At 42.1% G+C, this 18,273-nt stretch overlaps 1 protein-coding gene across 5 annotated transcripts in view; it reads right to left on the bottom strand.

Annotated features, from left to right (window-relative positions):
* The window catches only part of GLIPR2 (GLI pathogenesis related 2), a 28,803-nt gene extending 15,788 nt beyond the window's left edge, over window positions 1-13,015 (bottom strand). The window contains exons 1-2 of one of the 5 annotated variants that reach the window (XM_056484683.1): window positions 12,910-13,015; window positions 8,512-12,731 (exon numbers count right to left, since the gene is read on the bottom strand). In XM_056484683.1, the coding sequence (XP_056340658.1) occupies window positions 8,512-8,524 (13 nt within the window). In that variant the 5' untranslated portion in view covers window positions 8,525-12,731; window positions 12,910-13,015. Of the gene's footprint in view, window positions 1-8,511 lie in introns of all 5 variants that reach the window. The other 4 variants (XM_056484682.1, XM_056484685.1, XM_056484684.1 and 1 more) reach the window with 4 other exon arrangements.
* Between the last annotated feature and the right edge of the window lie 5,258 nt (window positions 13,016-18,273).

The raw sequence follows: 18,273 nt of genomic DNA, 5'->3' as shown, positions 1-18,273 counted from the left end.
CCTGGTGACTCAAAAATGAGCCCTGTATCAATCTCTAGAGGCATTGTCTCTTCTCAGTGCTTTTTGTCCTATTGTTTATGGATTAACCTCCACTGGCATTGTTTTGCTTTCCATAAATACTAAGTTTTTCTATTTAGCCTTCAAATAATTAATATATAATGCTATCAACAAGAGAGTTAGGACTGTTCAGTCTAGAGAAGACAAAGCTTTGGAGTGACCTTATTGTGGCCTCTGCTTAAAGGGGGCTCATAAGAAAGATAGAGGCAGACAATTTATAAGGCCTGAAGTGATAGGACAAGGGGTAATAGGTTCAACACTAAATAAAGCAAATTCAGGCTAAATGTATGGAAGAATTTTTTATGATGAGGGTGGTGAAACACTGGCACAGGCTGCCCAGAGAGGTGATGAATAACCCATCCCTGGAAACATTCAATATCAGGTTTGATGGGGCTCTGAGAAACCCAATGTAGTTGAAAATAGACCTGCTCTGGGGGTTGTATTCAAGGACCTTCAACACTCTCTTCCAACCCAAATTGCCCTATATTACTATGAAACAAACCTCTTTCAGAATCCTACACAGAAGGCTACCATTATGTCTGTCTCAATCTTTGAACCATGACAGAGGCTTCAAACTCTTCACCCAATGTGTGCATTAGAGGTAAATTGAGATAATGACCCCAACTTTCAATCTTCCCCAAAAACCAAAAAACTAGAAATGTGCTCATATAATAACAGGACACTGCATGCTACTTCCATGTTACTCTTTTGGGCCCAGAACTTGGGCAGAAAGAAGCAGTCCTGCTTCCAGCTAATTTTTGCAGTAGCATATTAATTTCTCACCTAACACATACATTGTTCTATTAATATTGTTTCTGTCACTCTCTGTTTTCTTCCTCTTTCCAGTAAATTGTTTCTCATTGCTGTTTCCAGTAAATTGTTCTTAGCTCAACACCTATTTGCTTTTTGTTTCTCCAATTCTCCTCTCTAGCCACCCAGAGGTGATTGAGAGAGCAGTGCATCATTTGGGATGGTTTCAGTGGGAACACTAAATTGGAGAATAGCATTCCTAAACCACAACAGAAGCCAAGTGCCAGAATACATGGAGAAGACGCATGCAAAGTAGATACAAAACACCTAAAAGGTAATAAAGTAACTGCTTAAACATTGAGTTTAAAGCTCAGCTTTAAAACTGAAATCCCTTCAGTCTTCCTTGATTCTGCAGAATTGCTCTACTCTGCCCTGGAAGCAGAAGTGGGTTATGGAAAAAGAATGCAGCAAATAGAGCTTTTAGTATGCCCAACAGCTTTGTGGGGAAAAAAAAATTAGAAGCTTTAGGGAACTACGAAGTAATTACATCAAGAAGGCCTTTATTACTGTTGCAGGTAACTGATACTTCTATTGTGACAAACTTCTCAAAGTGTATTCATTGACTGGAAACAAACAAAATTCTCTGGTAAAAGAGATGCCAGCTTCCAAAGACCACATTTGCATCTACACTCTTCTATGAGAACTGACATTTATCATTAGTCTTTATCCACACTTGAAATGTAACTCTGGAAACCAGCCCTAGCTGAATCTTTCAGTCTGAGAATAGTGTTCCTTCAATGGAGAAGCGATGGATGTCTAATTGATAAGAGAAATGTTAAGAAGACCACCATGTTCTACTGCATTTTGACTCAGCACTTTGGTTTGAGGCCACAAATGCTTCAGGGTGGTCAACTGCTGGCTGGTGTCTGCAGCAACACAGGGAGTGAATGTTCCACGCTTCTTTCTGCACGTATTTAACTTTCTTGCACCCCATTTGGGACTGTAACATCTTCCAAGACAGGCCCTTAATGCCATATGTCATTTGGGAAAATGGATCTGACACTCCAATTCATGACTCATTTCCAGCCATAAAAACTGATCTCCCTCAGTGTTAAACTCCCTTTTTCTCTAATATAACTGGCTGATTGTTTGGAAATATACAGAAGAAATGAAACCATGCATAAATCCTGGAGGAAAGGAAAGATAAAATCATACTATGTTTAGAAAGTATTGTATCCTGGGTGGAGTTTTCTTGTCTCTATTTACACAATCAAAAATTCAATACAGGGGCAAGGTCTCCATCCTATACAATGGGCATTTATGAGAGATATTATAATTGTTGGTACATGATTTCCCTTCCAACCTGAATTATCCTTTAACCTTACTAAAAGTTAGAAAAGAAAGTATTGCTGAGGGAAGTGAAATGAATTAGGAGTTATAATTAGATACTAGCTTAAATGGGAGTAGTTTCCTGGAACGTTCCTAGGTTTGCTGCTCAAAATAGCTTTCCCTTCAGCTCAGGAGATCCTTCTTCAGAGAGAAGTTTCTGTGATGTTTCTCAGCATCCAGTTTTGCCTGAATTTGCTCACACACCTGCTTACCACTGGGGTGAGCTTCAGGACAACAGTGTCTGAGTTAACTGGATCTGGTGTACAAGAACTCCACTTATTTTAGTATCTGGGCTGCTCTACAGCAAACTGGCAACTTAATAACCTTGCATTACCCATGCCATATGATTTAACACACTCTTTTCCCTCATACCCAATTTGGGGTATGTGGCCTGTGAATATAAAACTTCCAATGCAATAATGTTTAATGACATTTGTCATGTCACTGATTGCAAGTCCTTTTTCTTGCTACAAGAGACAGTGCTGATTACTTCCTCACTTAAAGCCTTTTATAAACAGTAAGGCAATTGATTGCCCTGATTAAAAAGGAGCACCTGGTAAACTGGAGGCAGCAGAGCCTTCCATGACACAGGCATTTAAAAAACAAGCAGCTCTAATCAGCAGTCTTGAGGTCTTGAGCTCTGACAGAAACAAGTTTTCACTTTCACTCAGGCAAGGGTGTGAGGAGAAGTCCTTGGCTTGTAGCCCCTGTCTCTTCCAAACTGTCCAACAATCAGTCACTTCCATGGAGTGCTCATCTTACACAAGGTTGGAACTGACTGCTCATCATCTCCAGAGCAGACAGCCCTGGCTTTGCACGAAAGACAACCAAAAGTGTTGTTTTTATTACTGTTCTGCTAGGGAGGACACCTGAATATTGTAACCATGCCACACACATGTGGCAGCTAATGTGTATGCTGCTATCCCTTTTAAAAAGACTAAGGAGACTCTCCCATCAGAAAGACCTTCTATTCTTAAATCCAACTGCCACAGAATTCCTAGGGCACAGGCATTTCCAAATACAAAGCCACAAGTGACCTGCATGCATTAGAATCACACTATACAGGAGAAGTAATTCATGTAATCTCCATCTCTTCTTCCCCCAAAACTGTATCAGCTTAGAGTTTATAATTACACAAATTTATTGAAGAAAATAAGGTACAACTATATTCAGTAATGAGTAACAACAGAAATCTGTTGTTTTGAGTAATTGAAATAAATAGTTGAATTGAAATGGAATAATTTTTATATTAATATTTTGGATGTTGCATGTTCTTATGCTCTGTAGATGGACAGCAACAGACATAATTTTGTTTTTACCCAGTGCCAATGTCACTTTACATAGCACTGCTAGCTGTATGGTGCCAACCAAAGTCTTTGGAAAGTGAAGAATTTTGCAAACAAGAACCAAAGAGGGATAGAAGAACTATCCCATGGCTCCTGGGATATGCTCCTTCATTTTACACCCCTACCATTCATGTTCTATCATGGTTTGGGGTAGGCATACCTGAACTAGCTTTAATCTCATCAGCTCAAATATCCTCCCACCTTGCTTTCCTGCCAAGGACATCCAAGATAGCTGTGGCAATGCCCAAAGTATGTTTACTCATGTACCTCCCTGAGGCATGGAAATATAGCCATGCACATTTCTTCTGATCACTGATGTGTGTGAACTCACCTATCCAGGAGCCAAGTCAGGCAGGGAGGCACAGAAATCTTTCTTTACTCATATTTACTATCAATTACATCACCTCCTTTTCATTCCTCTGCTCAACAGGTTAAACTCCAGATCTCACAACTCAAAATCTTTTAAGAAAGGTATTTATTTCATAGAATCACAGAATAATAGAATGGTTTGGATTGAAAGGGACCTTTGAAGGTCATCCTGTCCAATCCTCCTGCAATGAGCAGGGACACCTTCAACTACAACAGGTTGCTCAGAGCTTCATCTGACCTGACCTTGAACATTTCCAGGGATACATTAAATGATGCTTGCAGTGACCTAAACAGGTCCATAGTGTTTTCCTGCACAATACCCCAGACTCCTACCACCTCCTCACACCTCCTTGCACAGGAGCCAGTTGTGCACCAGGGAGATTGGGCACCTGCACAGCCTCGCCTCATCCCCCTCTGCAGGACCACCCAGCCCAGCTCTGGCTGCTGTTCAGACCTTCACAGACTGGGCAGAACTTGCCTGCATCTGCCTGTGAAAACAGAACAGAGATAGGCTCCAACTTATCTTTCAGAAAACAGCACAGCCTCTACAGCCTTTTGGCCTGTTGAGATAAACAATAAACAACAAAGCAGTTAAAATCAAAATACATGTTTTCTCATACTTTTTGTTCCTGCACATAGAGCAACAACAGAAGAAAATTCAAATCCAGGCAAGACAGACACTACCAAGTGTACTGATAGAAAATGCAGGCTTTGCATGTTTCCAGCAACAAAAGCTTTCTTCATGCTCAATTTTTTTTTTTTTTTTTTTTTTTTTTTTTTTTTTTTTTTGATGTACAACAAAATAGCATGGAAAACCTTGGTAGGTATCTCAGTTACTATAGACCGTCACATTTTATCTTGTTCTTCATGAGCCCTTCCCACTTATTTTGGTATTTATCTGCCTGGAACATGAGGAGCTAAGGGTATAATTTAACAGGAGCAACTGCTGTTGCATGTTGCTGCATTCTCCCCCCCCCCCCAAAACCCTGATGGTTCAATAGACAAAATAGGTAAAAAATTGGGCCCAGGATACTGCCACAGCCTGACACATCCCTGGAAGACTTTATTCTATCTGCTATTTATTGAACCCAACAATGAATATCTTCTGCACACAACAAGTGGAGATGTGGGGCTATGCATTGAATTAACTTTGGTTTTGAAATGTCATTTTTCCACCACACCTCCAGTTCAGTTCTGGTGTAAAGAAAGAGACACTAACTTGTGTTGGCAAGTTCTGCAAATGCCCTAATATTACCAAATGCAAACGCTGAGTTTCTAACAATTCAGAATAATCCATCTTCCCTATCCCCATCACAACTGTAAAACCAGCCAGCACAACTGTTTGTCATTTTGGCAGCTTGGGAGTATCTCATTTCTCAGAAAGTAAACAAGTCACTTGTCTAGTATGCCTGTACTTTTGTCATGACCTGCCACGGCTGTCTCTTACCAGGATGCTGAAGTACAAGTCAGCATTTCAGCTGAAATGTAGCTTGCTCTGCAGAAAACACAACAGTCCTTTTTACTGTACTCTGAAGATGCATCTTAAGAGTTAAAAGCCAGCACATGCCTCTAAATGAGATTAAAACCAGCATGGAAAACTACACTGAGTCTGGTTCCTGTCTCTTCCCTTTTGTCAAAACCCTTTTTCAGCCCCCTCTTTGTTTTTTTTGTACTGACTCAACATGCACAGCAGTTGAGAAACTCCCAGTCCTTTCTCTGGAGTCCTACCCACATTTCCAGAAGTGGTGGGGGGAAGGGAAAAACAGCAGAAAAATAAAACCAAACTATAAAAAGAAACTCAAACTCTGTAAAATGATAGCAGTATTTACTGAGCCCGACTTTGACACCCACTTGCCAGAATGAGAGGGCTATTCTCCCGTACGGAGCAAGCGGGGCAAGCTCCCTTCCCCCACCACGTTGAACCCGAGGGGAAGTGGGAAAAATAAGACTTTTAGCAGCCTTTCCTACCGCCATCCCATCCTTTTCAGAGACTCCCACTGCTCAGCAGAAATCCACGTGCTCCCGAGCGGAGGAGTGGAGCTTGCAGCCAGCTGCTTTCCTGAGCACCGCCTGCAGCTGCCCGCAGGGATGGATGTCCCGGGTACCCAGGGCTGCCGCAGCATCCCGGCCGGGCACAGCTGCAGCAGCACGGCAGGCCCAGCAACAGGGCAAGGGAGAGCTGCCAGCTCACCATCCCCTCCTTTCCTGCAGAAATACTTATCCCTGTTCTTTTGGTTAGAGCTCCCTGGGGTCTGTGGGGCCGGCTGCCTGCATCCCCCACTAATCCAAAAGGTGTCTGAAAAGAGAAGACCTGGGGGAGGACAGAGGGGGTTTGACTTCAGTATTTGGAGGAGTTATGAGCAAGGGAGGTATTTTTCTAACCCTGACGAGGAAGTTTCAATACGAATTTGGTTTCGTCAGCCTGCAGCTTCCAAGGAAGAAAGCTGACTCAGAGATGCTTTCAACACTCAGCTCCATCCAGTGAAAAAAAGCAATGCTAAGTCTCTAGCTCTGACACTTGGAATGAACATTGATTCAAATATAATCTAACAACTAGTAATACAAAGTTATATTAAAGTAGTGGCCTTGCTTGTCATGAATTAGAGCATCCTTAAATTAAACCTTCAGGTAATCTCTGCCTTAATCTTTCTGACCAGGAGAGGAACAAAGAATCTGTTTTGAGGTCAGGCAGATCTGTCATGCAACCTGTTACATGTTCATGTACCCATGTACAGTACAGAGAATGTGTCTGCATCACACCTTAGGAATACTAGAGTGGGAACACCTTTTGTATTTCGCACAAAACACAGAGGAAGCAGTACTGTAAAACAGCTGCTCTCCCCATTCAAAGGCAAGACATAGTGAATGATCTGAGACAGGAATTTGAAGACTTCAGTGAACTAGAAAGGGCAGATGGAATTTAGATAATAAACCAATTGTCAGGGCAGGATCTCAGTTTTCGATTAATCTAAAAATATTGCACACAGCTAAACGACAATAACCTGGACCCAGTTTAACATTGGTTTGAAAAGTGTGACACAAGTGACAAAACATTTTTAATATGTACCTAGATGTCAAGCTCTATTTGTATAACCACTTAAGGATGCAAACATTACCCAAGCCTTGGCAGAGGGAGTTTCTGGTCTGTCATTGTTCCCAAGTTTGTAAAAATCAACTAGTGCACAGCAATAAATATGCAGGGAAAAAATGTAGTAGTTGCCTTATGACTGCTTTAGCAATTTGCATGTATTAAAACAAAAGGAGATTTTTATTCTTTTGGGGATTGGGAGGTGCACAGTAGAGTATCTCTACTGCTCTTGCCCAATGTGCTTTGCTAATGTAATGGCACTACACTGATTTGGCATTTGTACCTCTTATGATGTTAGCATGGGAAGTGCAGAACTTGATACTTCACATCAACTACACTTACTTAAATTGTTATAGGGTTATTTATCCCAATCTAGCTGCCAGGATATGAGGCCAAGCCCACCCACTGGCAGCTGGACTTTGCAAAAAAAAAAAAAAAAAAAAAATTAAAAAAAGGTGGTTTGTCTGGACTGGGTGTCAGTAGGCCTTCTACAGCCACATTTGCAGATAGCTCTGATCTCATCTCGCAAGCTGACCTTTAAAAATAAAGAAAAAGGGAAAAAAAAATCCAACACACCCATGCTGAGGCCCTTCACAGTGTTACACAAGGATTTTCCTTAAGTTTCTCTGGAGGCCTTATAGTTTGAGTTAATCAAGTACTAGGTTTTGCTGAGCATGTCCCCATATGTGCTGTTCACACACAGGACAGACAGACAACATGCCACCAGGCTCTGATTTGTCACAGAAACAATGCCCTAAGAACAAGAACAAAAAGTCCCATCCAGTTTCACAGCTGTTTTAGAAATTCAGGACAGTTTTTCACTCATGGCCTTAACAGAACAAAGGTGGAGAAAATCCAATGGGCACCGAGCACTCCATTCTTAAGGTCTCTGGGTCCTTGGCAGCTTTGGAGAAGTCTCTTCTAGCCCAAACTCAGCAGGGCACACAGATAGACAGACAGCAACAGTGGGGAAAGAACCAACAGCACAGGCAGCAACAGCAGGGAAAGGCTTAAAGAATATTTGCAGAGCTGGGGAGAGACTTAGGAGCTGAGCAAGGCTGTCCTCAGTTAAATGGTAACCAAATCTTACATTTAAATCCTTCCGACAGGAAGGGTGATAAAGCTTGCCCCCCTCGAAGCATCCTGCTGCTTATCTGCAAGGCTAATAAGTTTTGTCAGACAGCAAGACACAAAAGAACTTTAAAGCTATAGGATTCATAGCCATTTTTTTACAGCAAAGCGAAAGTACTTCAGGTCACAAAATACAAACTGTATATGAAATACAACTACCTCTACACCGTGCAGGCTGAGGAGGGGGGCTGCTTTTCTTTTCCTTTTTTTTCAATCCAACCCTTTGTCAGCGAGAAAGCTCCTCCCAGGCTGTACCATGCACAAATGAAAGCAGCCTGCTCCGAGGAAAGCCAACAACGCTCCAGCAACGCTCTCCGAGCACAAAACCAGGCACGGACTTTGTGCGGACACACGGCCAGCTGCATGAAGGCATTTGCTCACCTGATTTCCCCATGACCAAGTGGGTTTCTTTTTTGTTTGTTTGTTTTTGTTTTGTTTTTAGTTTCACCGGCTTCCTCCTCTCTTGACTGAGTTTTGCCGCTAAGTGCCGGGATGAAGCGCTCGCAGTTTCAGCTCAACTTCTTCATTCGCCTGCGACCGCTGCTGGGAAAAAAACTCAGCAGCACGAACCCGCTACCGCCCCTTCTTGAGCGCTGGAATAAGCCTGCCCATGCCTTTATAAGGCATAGGGACACCGCTCTTTTTTCATGAAAAGATCCTGGTTGGGGTCAGGAGCTATTTATCCTCCACAGCAACCCAGCAGCTCCAAAACACCATATGTTTTCACATACCATTTTAGCTGAGTAATCGCATCTGTCTTCTGATAAGAGTAGGCTGTGAGAAGAAATTCTGCTGACAAATAGTTCTGCTGCCACAGTGGGCATAGCCCATGGGGTTAATTCACACAGCTAAACGCTGCTGAAGTTTTACCCACTTGCTGCAGGTAAAGTTGAAGCAGAAAAGTGATAAAGAAAAGTGATAAAGTATAACTACATTCGTATGTCTAAAATGAATCACTTCCTGCACTATTACAACACAGTCTGTAGAAGGTATTAGTAAAATAAGATTTTGCAGGTTAAAGAGGAACCGTGCTGATGGTGTGTTTCTGTGAAAAGCACTGGATGTGAGTACGTCTCATTTTATCTGTGTAAGCACGCTGTGCCACCATTATCTTCACATTACATCGAAATGCCTCAAGCTAATCTGGCGAATATTAACTACTTTAACTACAGTGAACATGATACTTTGATTTAACTTCAGAAGTGCTGCATATCTACAAACAATAATTCAGTTACGTGTTTCCAACTTTCATCTCCTCATCGCAAAAATCATCTGAGGTTAATGCTTCCCAATTTTTTACAATGCCTTTCAATATTTCAAGGTTTTCCTTGGTTTTGTGCCAAGTCTGCTGGCTCAGCAGGATTCAATTATGCTTTGTCCATCACTGAAGGCTTGGCATCACGGTAAGAAAAGGAAAAAAATGATGCAAGGGTTAGGTTTTTTTCTTCTTATGCAAGTAGCAGCAGCAGTGGGGAAAGGCAACATCCCTTCACCAACACACTGCTCCTCCTGTGGCTGTTTCACTGGCAGGGCTGAAACAGATTGAGGGAGTGTCACTGACAGCTGATGGGTTCACTGAGAAGAGGCATGAGGGCAACTGATCACCACCCAGAGGAGGAAACCGCAGGGTGTGAGACCACATTCATCTTCATAGCTGCCTGACATTTTCCTTTGCTGGCAGCAAGGCAGGCAGCAGAACAGGAGAAGGAAGTCAGAGAAGGTGCAGAAGGAAATCTCTTCCCAGTCTCTCTGCTGCAAGTGGCAGTAGTTGGCTGAAGAGGAGGTGGAGAGCTGGAGTTGGTACTATCAGAGCCCTGTCAGGAAAAAGCTGCTGTTTTACTTTGCTTGCAGGAGTGAACAAACCATGGACCTCTCTGAATGAAACAGATCCTTAGTCTCTGAAAATGCCCTGCTAAACTTGAAATACTGGGCTGGACTACTCCTAGGACATAGGAGTAGTATAGCCCAGCTCAGTAATCAATGCTCAGTAATAACCAGTGCCACCCTATGGCCATAACGAGGAGAAAAAGGGATTTTATATTTGTATAGTTGGGAGTCTCTGGTATTTGAAACGTTCATTTATATTCTCATACTTGATTGCTATATTTTACACTGCTTATGTTTTAGATCTTTATAATATTCAGCAGAATTATAAAGCAACATCGCTTCAGGACCTGGACTGCTAGTAGGAAATGGCACCAAGCATTTTCAAATGTGACCAGATACACTGGTGTGCCATTGACACAACATCCTGTGAAATCACAACTTAAAAAATATGGCTTTTCTGATCTGACAAAAATCCAGTGATACTTATAGGCAAAAAAATGCACTTTTTCTGATCAGAAAACAAGGAAATCGATATCAATGCTCCAGTCTGAAATGCAAAAGTATCAGTATGAAGTAAATGCAATGACTCATCAAAGACAGGAAAGCAGTGTAAGCTGAGACATACAAAAGCAAAGAGGAAGGAGGGAGCTGGACTCTTTTATTATTTTAACATCACCTGGTGAAAGTTCCACACTAAAGAATATTACTGAAGAATATTATCAGATGGACATCTAGAGGAGGTATGTGTGCTAATAATTAAGAATGCAAACAAGCCTTTGAAAATTATGAGTAATTTAATAAAAGCCACTGCTAGTGATAATTGTCAAGCTGTAAGCCATTAATACGCTTTTACCAGTTTCAAGAAGTATCAGACAAATGTGATGGTAACAAACAGGGTTTTCTGTTTGCTTTATGATGTGTGAAAGCACTTCCAAAAGCATGATTCCTTTACACAGAAAAAATACTAGGATGACATTGGTATTATCTAATAGTGGACATTGGAAACTATATTACAGCTACAGAAATGCCCTGTGCAGTAAGAGGATTTCAATATTCTACTTCCTACGGCCACACCTACTAAATGTTTCTGGACAAGGAGAAAAAAATGGTACAATGTGGACTGACTAATTTTTAACTGTTTCATCTTCCTGTTAAGAGGAAAGCAGAAGAGAAGCACTGGCTAAGAAAAGTTACACTTACCCAGTAAAGACCACTGTAATAAATCTTCTTTCTGGGAACAAGCTATAGAGCACATGACAAGGAAAAATGGAATTTGAAAGGAAGTGCATGAATCATTACAATCAGGGAGTTAGTGATAACTCATCTGCAGTAGAACTATTTCATCTGCATCCTGAAAATCTGTGGCTAAAATTCTGGTGTCAAACTGACTGGGCTATTCAGATGATAAAACATTCCTCCTTCTATCCTCTCTCCCCTTTTCTCCTAACAAAGCAAATCCATTTCACCTGCCCACATCAGCCACTTCTCTTTACCTTGACATCTGACCCTAATGCACACAGTCTCATAACCTCCTCTGGCACCACCAGATACTTCCTTTCTTTGTTTTCCTGTCTCTTCTGAAAGCTTCCTGCACCTCTCTTTCTTTCTCCTGTGCCCCAGCCTGCCCCATTTGACCTGCTGTTCACGTTGTGACCAGCCCAGGCGAGCTACAGGCACTCCTATGGTGCCCCACAGGTTGCCCCAGGGCTGTGGACCTGGCAAGGCCAGAGGTGGAAATGGCAGTGTGGATTTCTGGGCTCAGCTGGGGTTGTGCTGCTGCTCCCTGCTGTCTCATCCAGCTTGGTCTTCACAGCTGTGTGCCAACAGCCTTCGATATTCCTCCAGGACCCTCCACCAGCCAGCCATATACGGTGAAATCTGTAGGAACTCAGGAATAAACAGATGTCTTTTTGATAGAGCAAGGAGCCCCAGGCAGATCCCAGGTTACCTATTGACTTCCCAGAGGTCTGCCTGCACAGAGCTAAATATCCCCTTCCATCTGGCAAGGGCATCCCCCTAAGCAGGCTCCCCAGCTCCCCAGCACCTGTGTGCCTGTTCCAAGAGCCCTGGTAGCATCATGGATTTCAGACTGCACATTTCTGTTCCAGCACCAGTGCAAGTAAAGAAGCAACAGCCAGCCAGCTGCTGTCTGTGCAGATCCCCAACTGCTGGCAGGCAGGTTCAGACACATAGAAGGAAGCCTGAGATGAACCTTTGCACATGTCCACGCTCTGATGGGTCCAGTTGATGCAAATGCCTGTCATCATCAATGTTTTGAGTCATTAATTCATTCCATCAGTTGGCATCTATCAGGTACAATTAGGTGTCCACACAGTCTGGGATGGATATTTGACAACCCTGTCACACTCAGGCCTTGCTAGGGAGGTGTGGATGCATCCCATCCTTCTTTTAAATACAACACTGAGCAGTTTCTCCACAAGGCAAACCATGCAGAAGGAAAGTTAGTGTGCAATTCTAAATGTAACAAATCTGTTTTCCTCAGACACCCTTAAAAGTGACATTAAGGATCAACAGTATTTATATGACTACAAAAACATCACACAGGAATAACATCATGTATAGTTACAAAACCCATGAACAAACTGTAAAATTATGCACAAAGCTGTATCAGGCAACAAGAAAACTGCTTACTTTTTAAAAATGTAAAAGGAAACTGAGGCAAAAATTGATGGTAGAATATTTCAGAATATTCCCTCCTCTTACAGTTATGCCAGGCTTTGCTTCTGGGCTCTATATTGGTATTGCCATTTCACCTGTGAATTAAGCCACATTGTGTAGCAGATAAAAAAAGACAACTTGAACACAGCTGGAGATGTTAATTTTTCTTGCAAGACAAGATACTGCTTTTTAGTTTGACCATAATGCTCAGTTGTTGAAGAAAATGAAAAGAACTGAGCTGGAAAGAAGGAGAATGCAAAAGCAAGGCTATACCTCTTTTCTCAGCTTTATGCTGTTATCAGATGGCCACATCCACAAAACTCTTACACAGAAAACAGCAGACTGTGATTGCAGAATAGTCATTCACTTCAACTTCTTCCTACACATTGCAAGATAAAAGTAGCGCGTGATTAATCATCATCATAGAATTACAAAATGCTTTGGGTTGGAAGGGACCTTAAAGATCACCTGGTTCCCATCCTCCTGCCGCGGTGGGGATTGGAACCAACAATGGTCTCAAGGGATGGATTCCAAGTAAAGCTTTGGGAACAAAATGTGTGAGTACTGTTGTCCAAAGGAGTGTAGTGCAAGCACTGCCATTCTCTCAGAGGCCCAGCTGACATTCCTCAGGATCAGTAACAGTACACTGATCTCACCAGAGCCGGGCAGTGAAATGCCCGCTTCAGTCTTGGGATGTTCCTCAACACGGCTCGAACCACGGGGGTTCTTGCTTCACAAAAGAATCAAACCCTCAGCACTGCTGCTCCCAACTAGCTCAAGGCAGGAGAATCCATAGGAAATGCCACTTCCCACCTGTCCAGATGCTCAGAATGCTTCCCCTCCACCCTACCAGGGAGAAAAAGGGGCTCCCTAAGAGGCAGCTCAGTCTCAGGATACAGAAGAGTTAAGGGAAAGAGGGAGAGAAGAAGGTACCCTGGACAGACTTGTGACACAAAGAAGGATTTAGGAGCACGGAAAAGAGAGTTTCCATCATTTCCTCAAAGTGTTACCTGTCTCCTCCAAGGCTGCAGTGGGCTGAACAGTTTCTGGAGAATGCTACATGGGCTCTCTGCTTCAGCACAGGATCTCAGGTTGAGTTTAAACACCATTTTAACAGAACCACTGCTCTGTAGCTATGATGGGAAAAGGTAAATGACAGCCCAGGTGAGCACAAATGCACAAAGGGGTCAGACAACTACACCAGTTGCTGACCTCCAGGAGTGGTGTATCCACACAAACACACTGACCAATGCAGCACCTATATTTTGCCCTCTTTTGCATTGCCCCACAATCTATTACTTTTTATATCTGATCCACACATCCTTTGTTTTAGCAAAACCTCATCCTACTGATTGGAAGTAGCTCCTGCTTAACAGCCACAGATTTAGCTATTACATTAAAATATCCTTGTACATGAACCACATTATGAGTCAGAAAGTAAATTTGAGCAGTTACTCATAAATGAGATCACACAACTCTGATAGGTCCTGGAAACCATCAGTTTAAACATTCAGAACAAGACAAGAAAGCACATCTGATATTGGGAAATAACTAGAGAAGAAAGAAGAAAAAGGCAGGTTGTGGTACTGTTTAAACCTCTGATTTGCTGCTGCCTTATATTACATGGGTAGTCCTAGTTTTCTGATCTCAAATAGGATACAGCAGAAGTGGGAAAGGACCAGAGAAAGGAAGCAAGGCCATGAAAGTTCATATACAAAAAATCAGGGCTTTAAGCAACCTGTTCTAGAGGAAAGTATCCCTGCCCATGGTGAGGGGTGGAACCAGATGATTTTTCAGGTCCCTTCAAACCCAGGCCATTCTATGATTATTCAGCCAACAGAAGAGATCATGGCAAAGGAAATAACAGACATTACTGCAAGAGGATGAGCAAAACAGATGGCTCATGACCGATGATTGTGTCCTCCAATACAAGAATTAGAGGATATTAAAAGCAGCTTGTGGGAACAGGGTTCAAAAATATGAATGTGGAATGCAACAGAAAAGGTGCTTCGGCAAGGAGATTTTATTTTTGTGCACACTGCCTCTTGTCCTACCAGTGGGCACTGCTGAAAAGTGCTTGTCTTCCTCTCCTCCACTCCCTCCCTTCAGATAATTACACAGATTGATGAGACCACTCCTGAGTTTCCTTCAGGATGAACCATCCCAGTTCTCTCAGACACTCCTCACGGAGATGTTCTAGTCCCTTAATTGTCTTTGTGGACCTGAACTGAACATACTTCAGTAAGAAGATCTGTATCTATCCCTCCCATCATCTCCTCTCCAGCAGCTTTCCTACCTGACATTTACATTAGGCTTTTCACAATCCCACCATGTCCATATTGAAGCACCATCACGTCTGCATTCATCCCAGAGTTTGGTTCAGTCTTTTTACTCCTGCAGAATGCTGTTTGCCACCCTGGGGCTATGACTGTGCTAGCAAGTACTTCAGCACTGTAGCTCAGGCAGATTTGTAGCTAAATGTTTCATTGAGTTTCATTTTGGCCTAAAACTAGTGCACAGCCAGCAGCACGGAATGAATACCCAACAGCAGTTGCAGCAAGCCAGCTACACTCCAGAGCAAGTCTCTGGCTGTATTCAATCCCAAAAGAATCCAGAGGCACTCAGAGACAGTCCCATAGTGCAAACTAATGAGAGACAGAATACTATTCAAGATGGACACTGCTATCTTGTATAACCCTGCTTTTGCTGACCTCTTTCTATTATTGACTCTGTGTCCTCATAATTTCATCTAACTCACTTGGCAGAATCTTCACTTATCTCACTGGTACATGCAATGAGTTTGAAATGGCACTGCTCATCTACCTTGTTAGCTATCAATACTCACTTTTCCTTAGGAAAGATTCCTCTGGCATTACTGCTTTGTATTGTCCTTCAACTACAGAAACACAATTAAATTCAGGGGAAGTCAAGCCAATAAATCCAGAAAGAAAACACAGTTTTTGTTCAAGTACAAAGTTCAGTATTTTTCTTCACAAATATTTTTTTGCTTAATAATACACTGAATTTTAGATGCAACAGGCACACTTCCAGAAAGGTTCCCAGCAACCTCTGGCCAAGAATAAAGGCACTGTTTATCACTAGCAAATGAACCATCACATTTGAGTTGGTAAAATATTGCTGGAAGCAGGCATCTGAGCAGGACACACAGACTCTATAAGGACAACAAGAAGGTTATTCCCAACACCTTATTTCTTTCCTGTTCTTCTTTCCCTCTGTGTTTCCAATTAAATTGCAAAGCCATCCCTGTAGAGACAAGGGCTAATCAAAGAAACACGAAGGAAACAGATGTTAATTCCACAGCAGGCATCTCCCCAGCTGTTCATGGGGAGACACTGCCAGGCTAAGTGCTTTGCTTGCCTTCTCAGGGGGATGGCTGGGAGTAGAGGAGTGTCACCCCTCACCCTTGTGCCAGGACATCAGTGCTGGGGCTGGAATGTTTGGCTTGGCAGGACTGATTTTTAGCCAGAACAGTCCAATAACCTGGCTAGCTACCTGCAAGTCCTACTGCTTTTGAGAAAGAGGCTGTAACCAGAGGCAGTAGCAGCAGCCTAGTCCAGACATACACACTAGACCTGGTCCACAGCTCTAGCCCAGTTATGACCCCTCCTAAAACTATGTACTTGGGAATAGCACACACTGGAGGAAAAAAAAAAAATCTCCTGAACTCTGAAAAAATAACAACAGCACATATATATGTCATGTCTCCATTCATACCTCCCAGTTCAGGGATTTTGCCCTCATCTGTTGATGCTGCTCACAGCTCTGTCACCACAAGTTCACACCTTGGCACGTGCCCTGGCTTATCTCCTGGCTATGCTATTTTCTGCCTCTTCCATTCCTGCATAAGGCTCTTACCATTCCTTTTTTCCTTTTTTATTTAGAGCCAGCCCTCGGTTTTAATGTCCTAGGATTGTGGAAATGTCTGCTTTTGGTTTTTCTTAGTAGCTGCTTTCTAGACCCCTTGCTTGTAAAGAAACTCCTGACAGTGTCACCTGTAAGGAACAGATGGCAATTAATTTATTTTTAAATAATGTAGGCATTGAGCTATTCTCATGAAACCTACAGCTCCAGAAACAGTGGGAGATGAGAAATTGAATTGGATACTTATCCTTCTTTACTCAGTGAGTTCACTTTCCCCCCCAATGAATTATGTCTCTTTGTCTCTTCACTCAGAACTCTCTGATGAAATCTTTGCTAACAGTCAGTTAATTTTCTTAGGTCTGTCAGCACATTCATATATCTGTATTTACAACACACTTTAAAAATAAACTATTTAAGATCCCATATAGATAGCACACTGGAATGACTATTAATGGAATTTTAATTTATTTTTTATTGCTTTAATTGTCCATCAAAGAATGTACAGCCAATATTAAAGCTGACAAAAATGAAATATTGTTTTGATTCTTCCATGTGGATTTTAGACAGGCTGATTCAGTTTCCCTATCATATCCTTAAGTCTGACATAATTCCAAAGGCATTATTTCAATTGTTTTTCTTTTCACACTCTCTATCTATAGGTGATTGCATTCTGTCTCCCTGGCATTGTACTGTACTGCCCACAAGCAACACTTTCCATTCCCATTTTTCTGTTTTGCTTGTTCCTTAGCACTTTTAAGACAACATGCACCATTCACATACCCCTTATAGTTTTTCAAAATCATGAAAAACGACCAGCATTGAAAGAGTTTGTGAGTAGATAATATCAGGCAAGAAAGCCAAGAAAACTCCCAAAATCTCTGATATCAGCTGGAGTCTGTATTACCATCTTTAGGTTGTACTACCACCCATCGGCTTGAAGCAGAATCAACAAAAGCAGCTGAATGGACAAAGCCTCTGCTCTGCCACAGCAGCTCAGCTCCAACAGGTATGTGAATCCCAGCAGCTGGAAAACTCCTCATCCCTGATGGATTTAGCTGCAGTGGCTAGAAAGATACAAACTCCTGTTATGGTCCTCTTTGACCATAGCTATATCTGACAGGGATTTTGGCTTTTCAAGGGTTTTCTTGGTAGCTGGTGCAGGACTAGATTTCTTTTCTATTAAAAAAAACATTTTCCTTTTTTATTTTTTTTTTCTTTTTATGGGAACATTATTTACCAATTCAAAACTTGAAGTTTGTTTCACAGATGAAGGTGCAACCTGTCATGCTCTTCCTTGCTCCTTCCTTCAATCTATGCTGCTGGCTGTGCACTAACTTTAGGCCAAGATGAAACTCCTCCTTCATTCTGGGAGGTCTTTCACTCAGGATCACTCTTTACAGTTTTAGTGTGCTACTTAATTCTTAGTATTGCAGGTAAAACTACTTAACCCTGAAGGCTATTGCCAGCAGAAGTAATGAAATGCCACAGGTTTTGATGTTGATGCAACCCAGTGCATCTTTAAGTAATTTATCTTATTTGATCAGATGAACCATCGAACCTGTTTCTTTTCATTTCAGTCATTGCAACCTTCTCTAATTTCTTTGGGCTTTACTGCAGTTGCAGCAGCACTGCTCAACTGGAACAAATCATGATGGCCCAAAAAGAATTGAAATCAAATATCAAATATCCATCTTTATACGCTGACTTCAAGGCATAATTTATCATTCAACTAAATATCTATATAAGATAAATCAC

Source organism: Oenanthe melanoleuca, chromosome 2 (assembly GCF_029582105.1).
Source record: "Oenanthe melanoleuca isolate GR-GAL-2019-014 chromosome 2, OMel1.0, whole genome shotgun sequence".
NCBI lineage: Eukaryota > Metazoa > Chordata > Aves > Passeriformes > Muscicapidae > Oenanthe > Oenanthe melanoleuca.
This window is presented reverse-complemented; position numbering and strand designations above follow the sequence as displayed.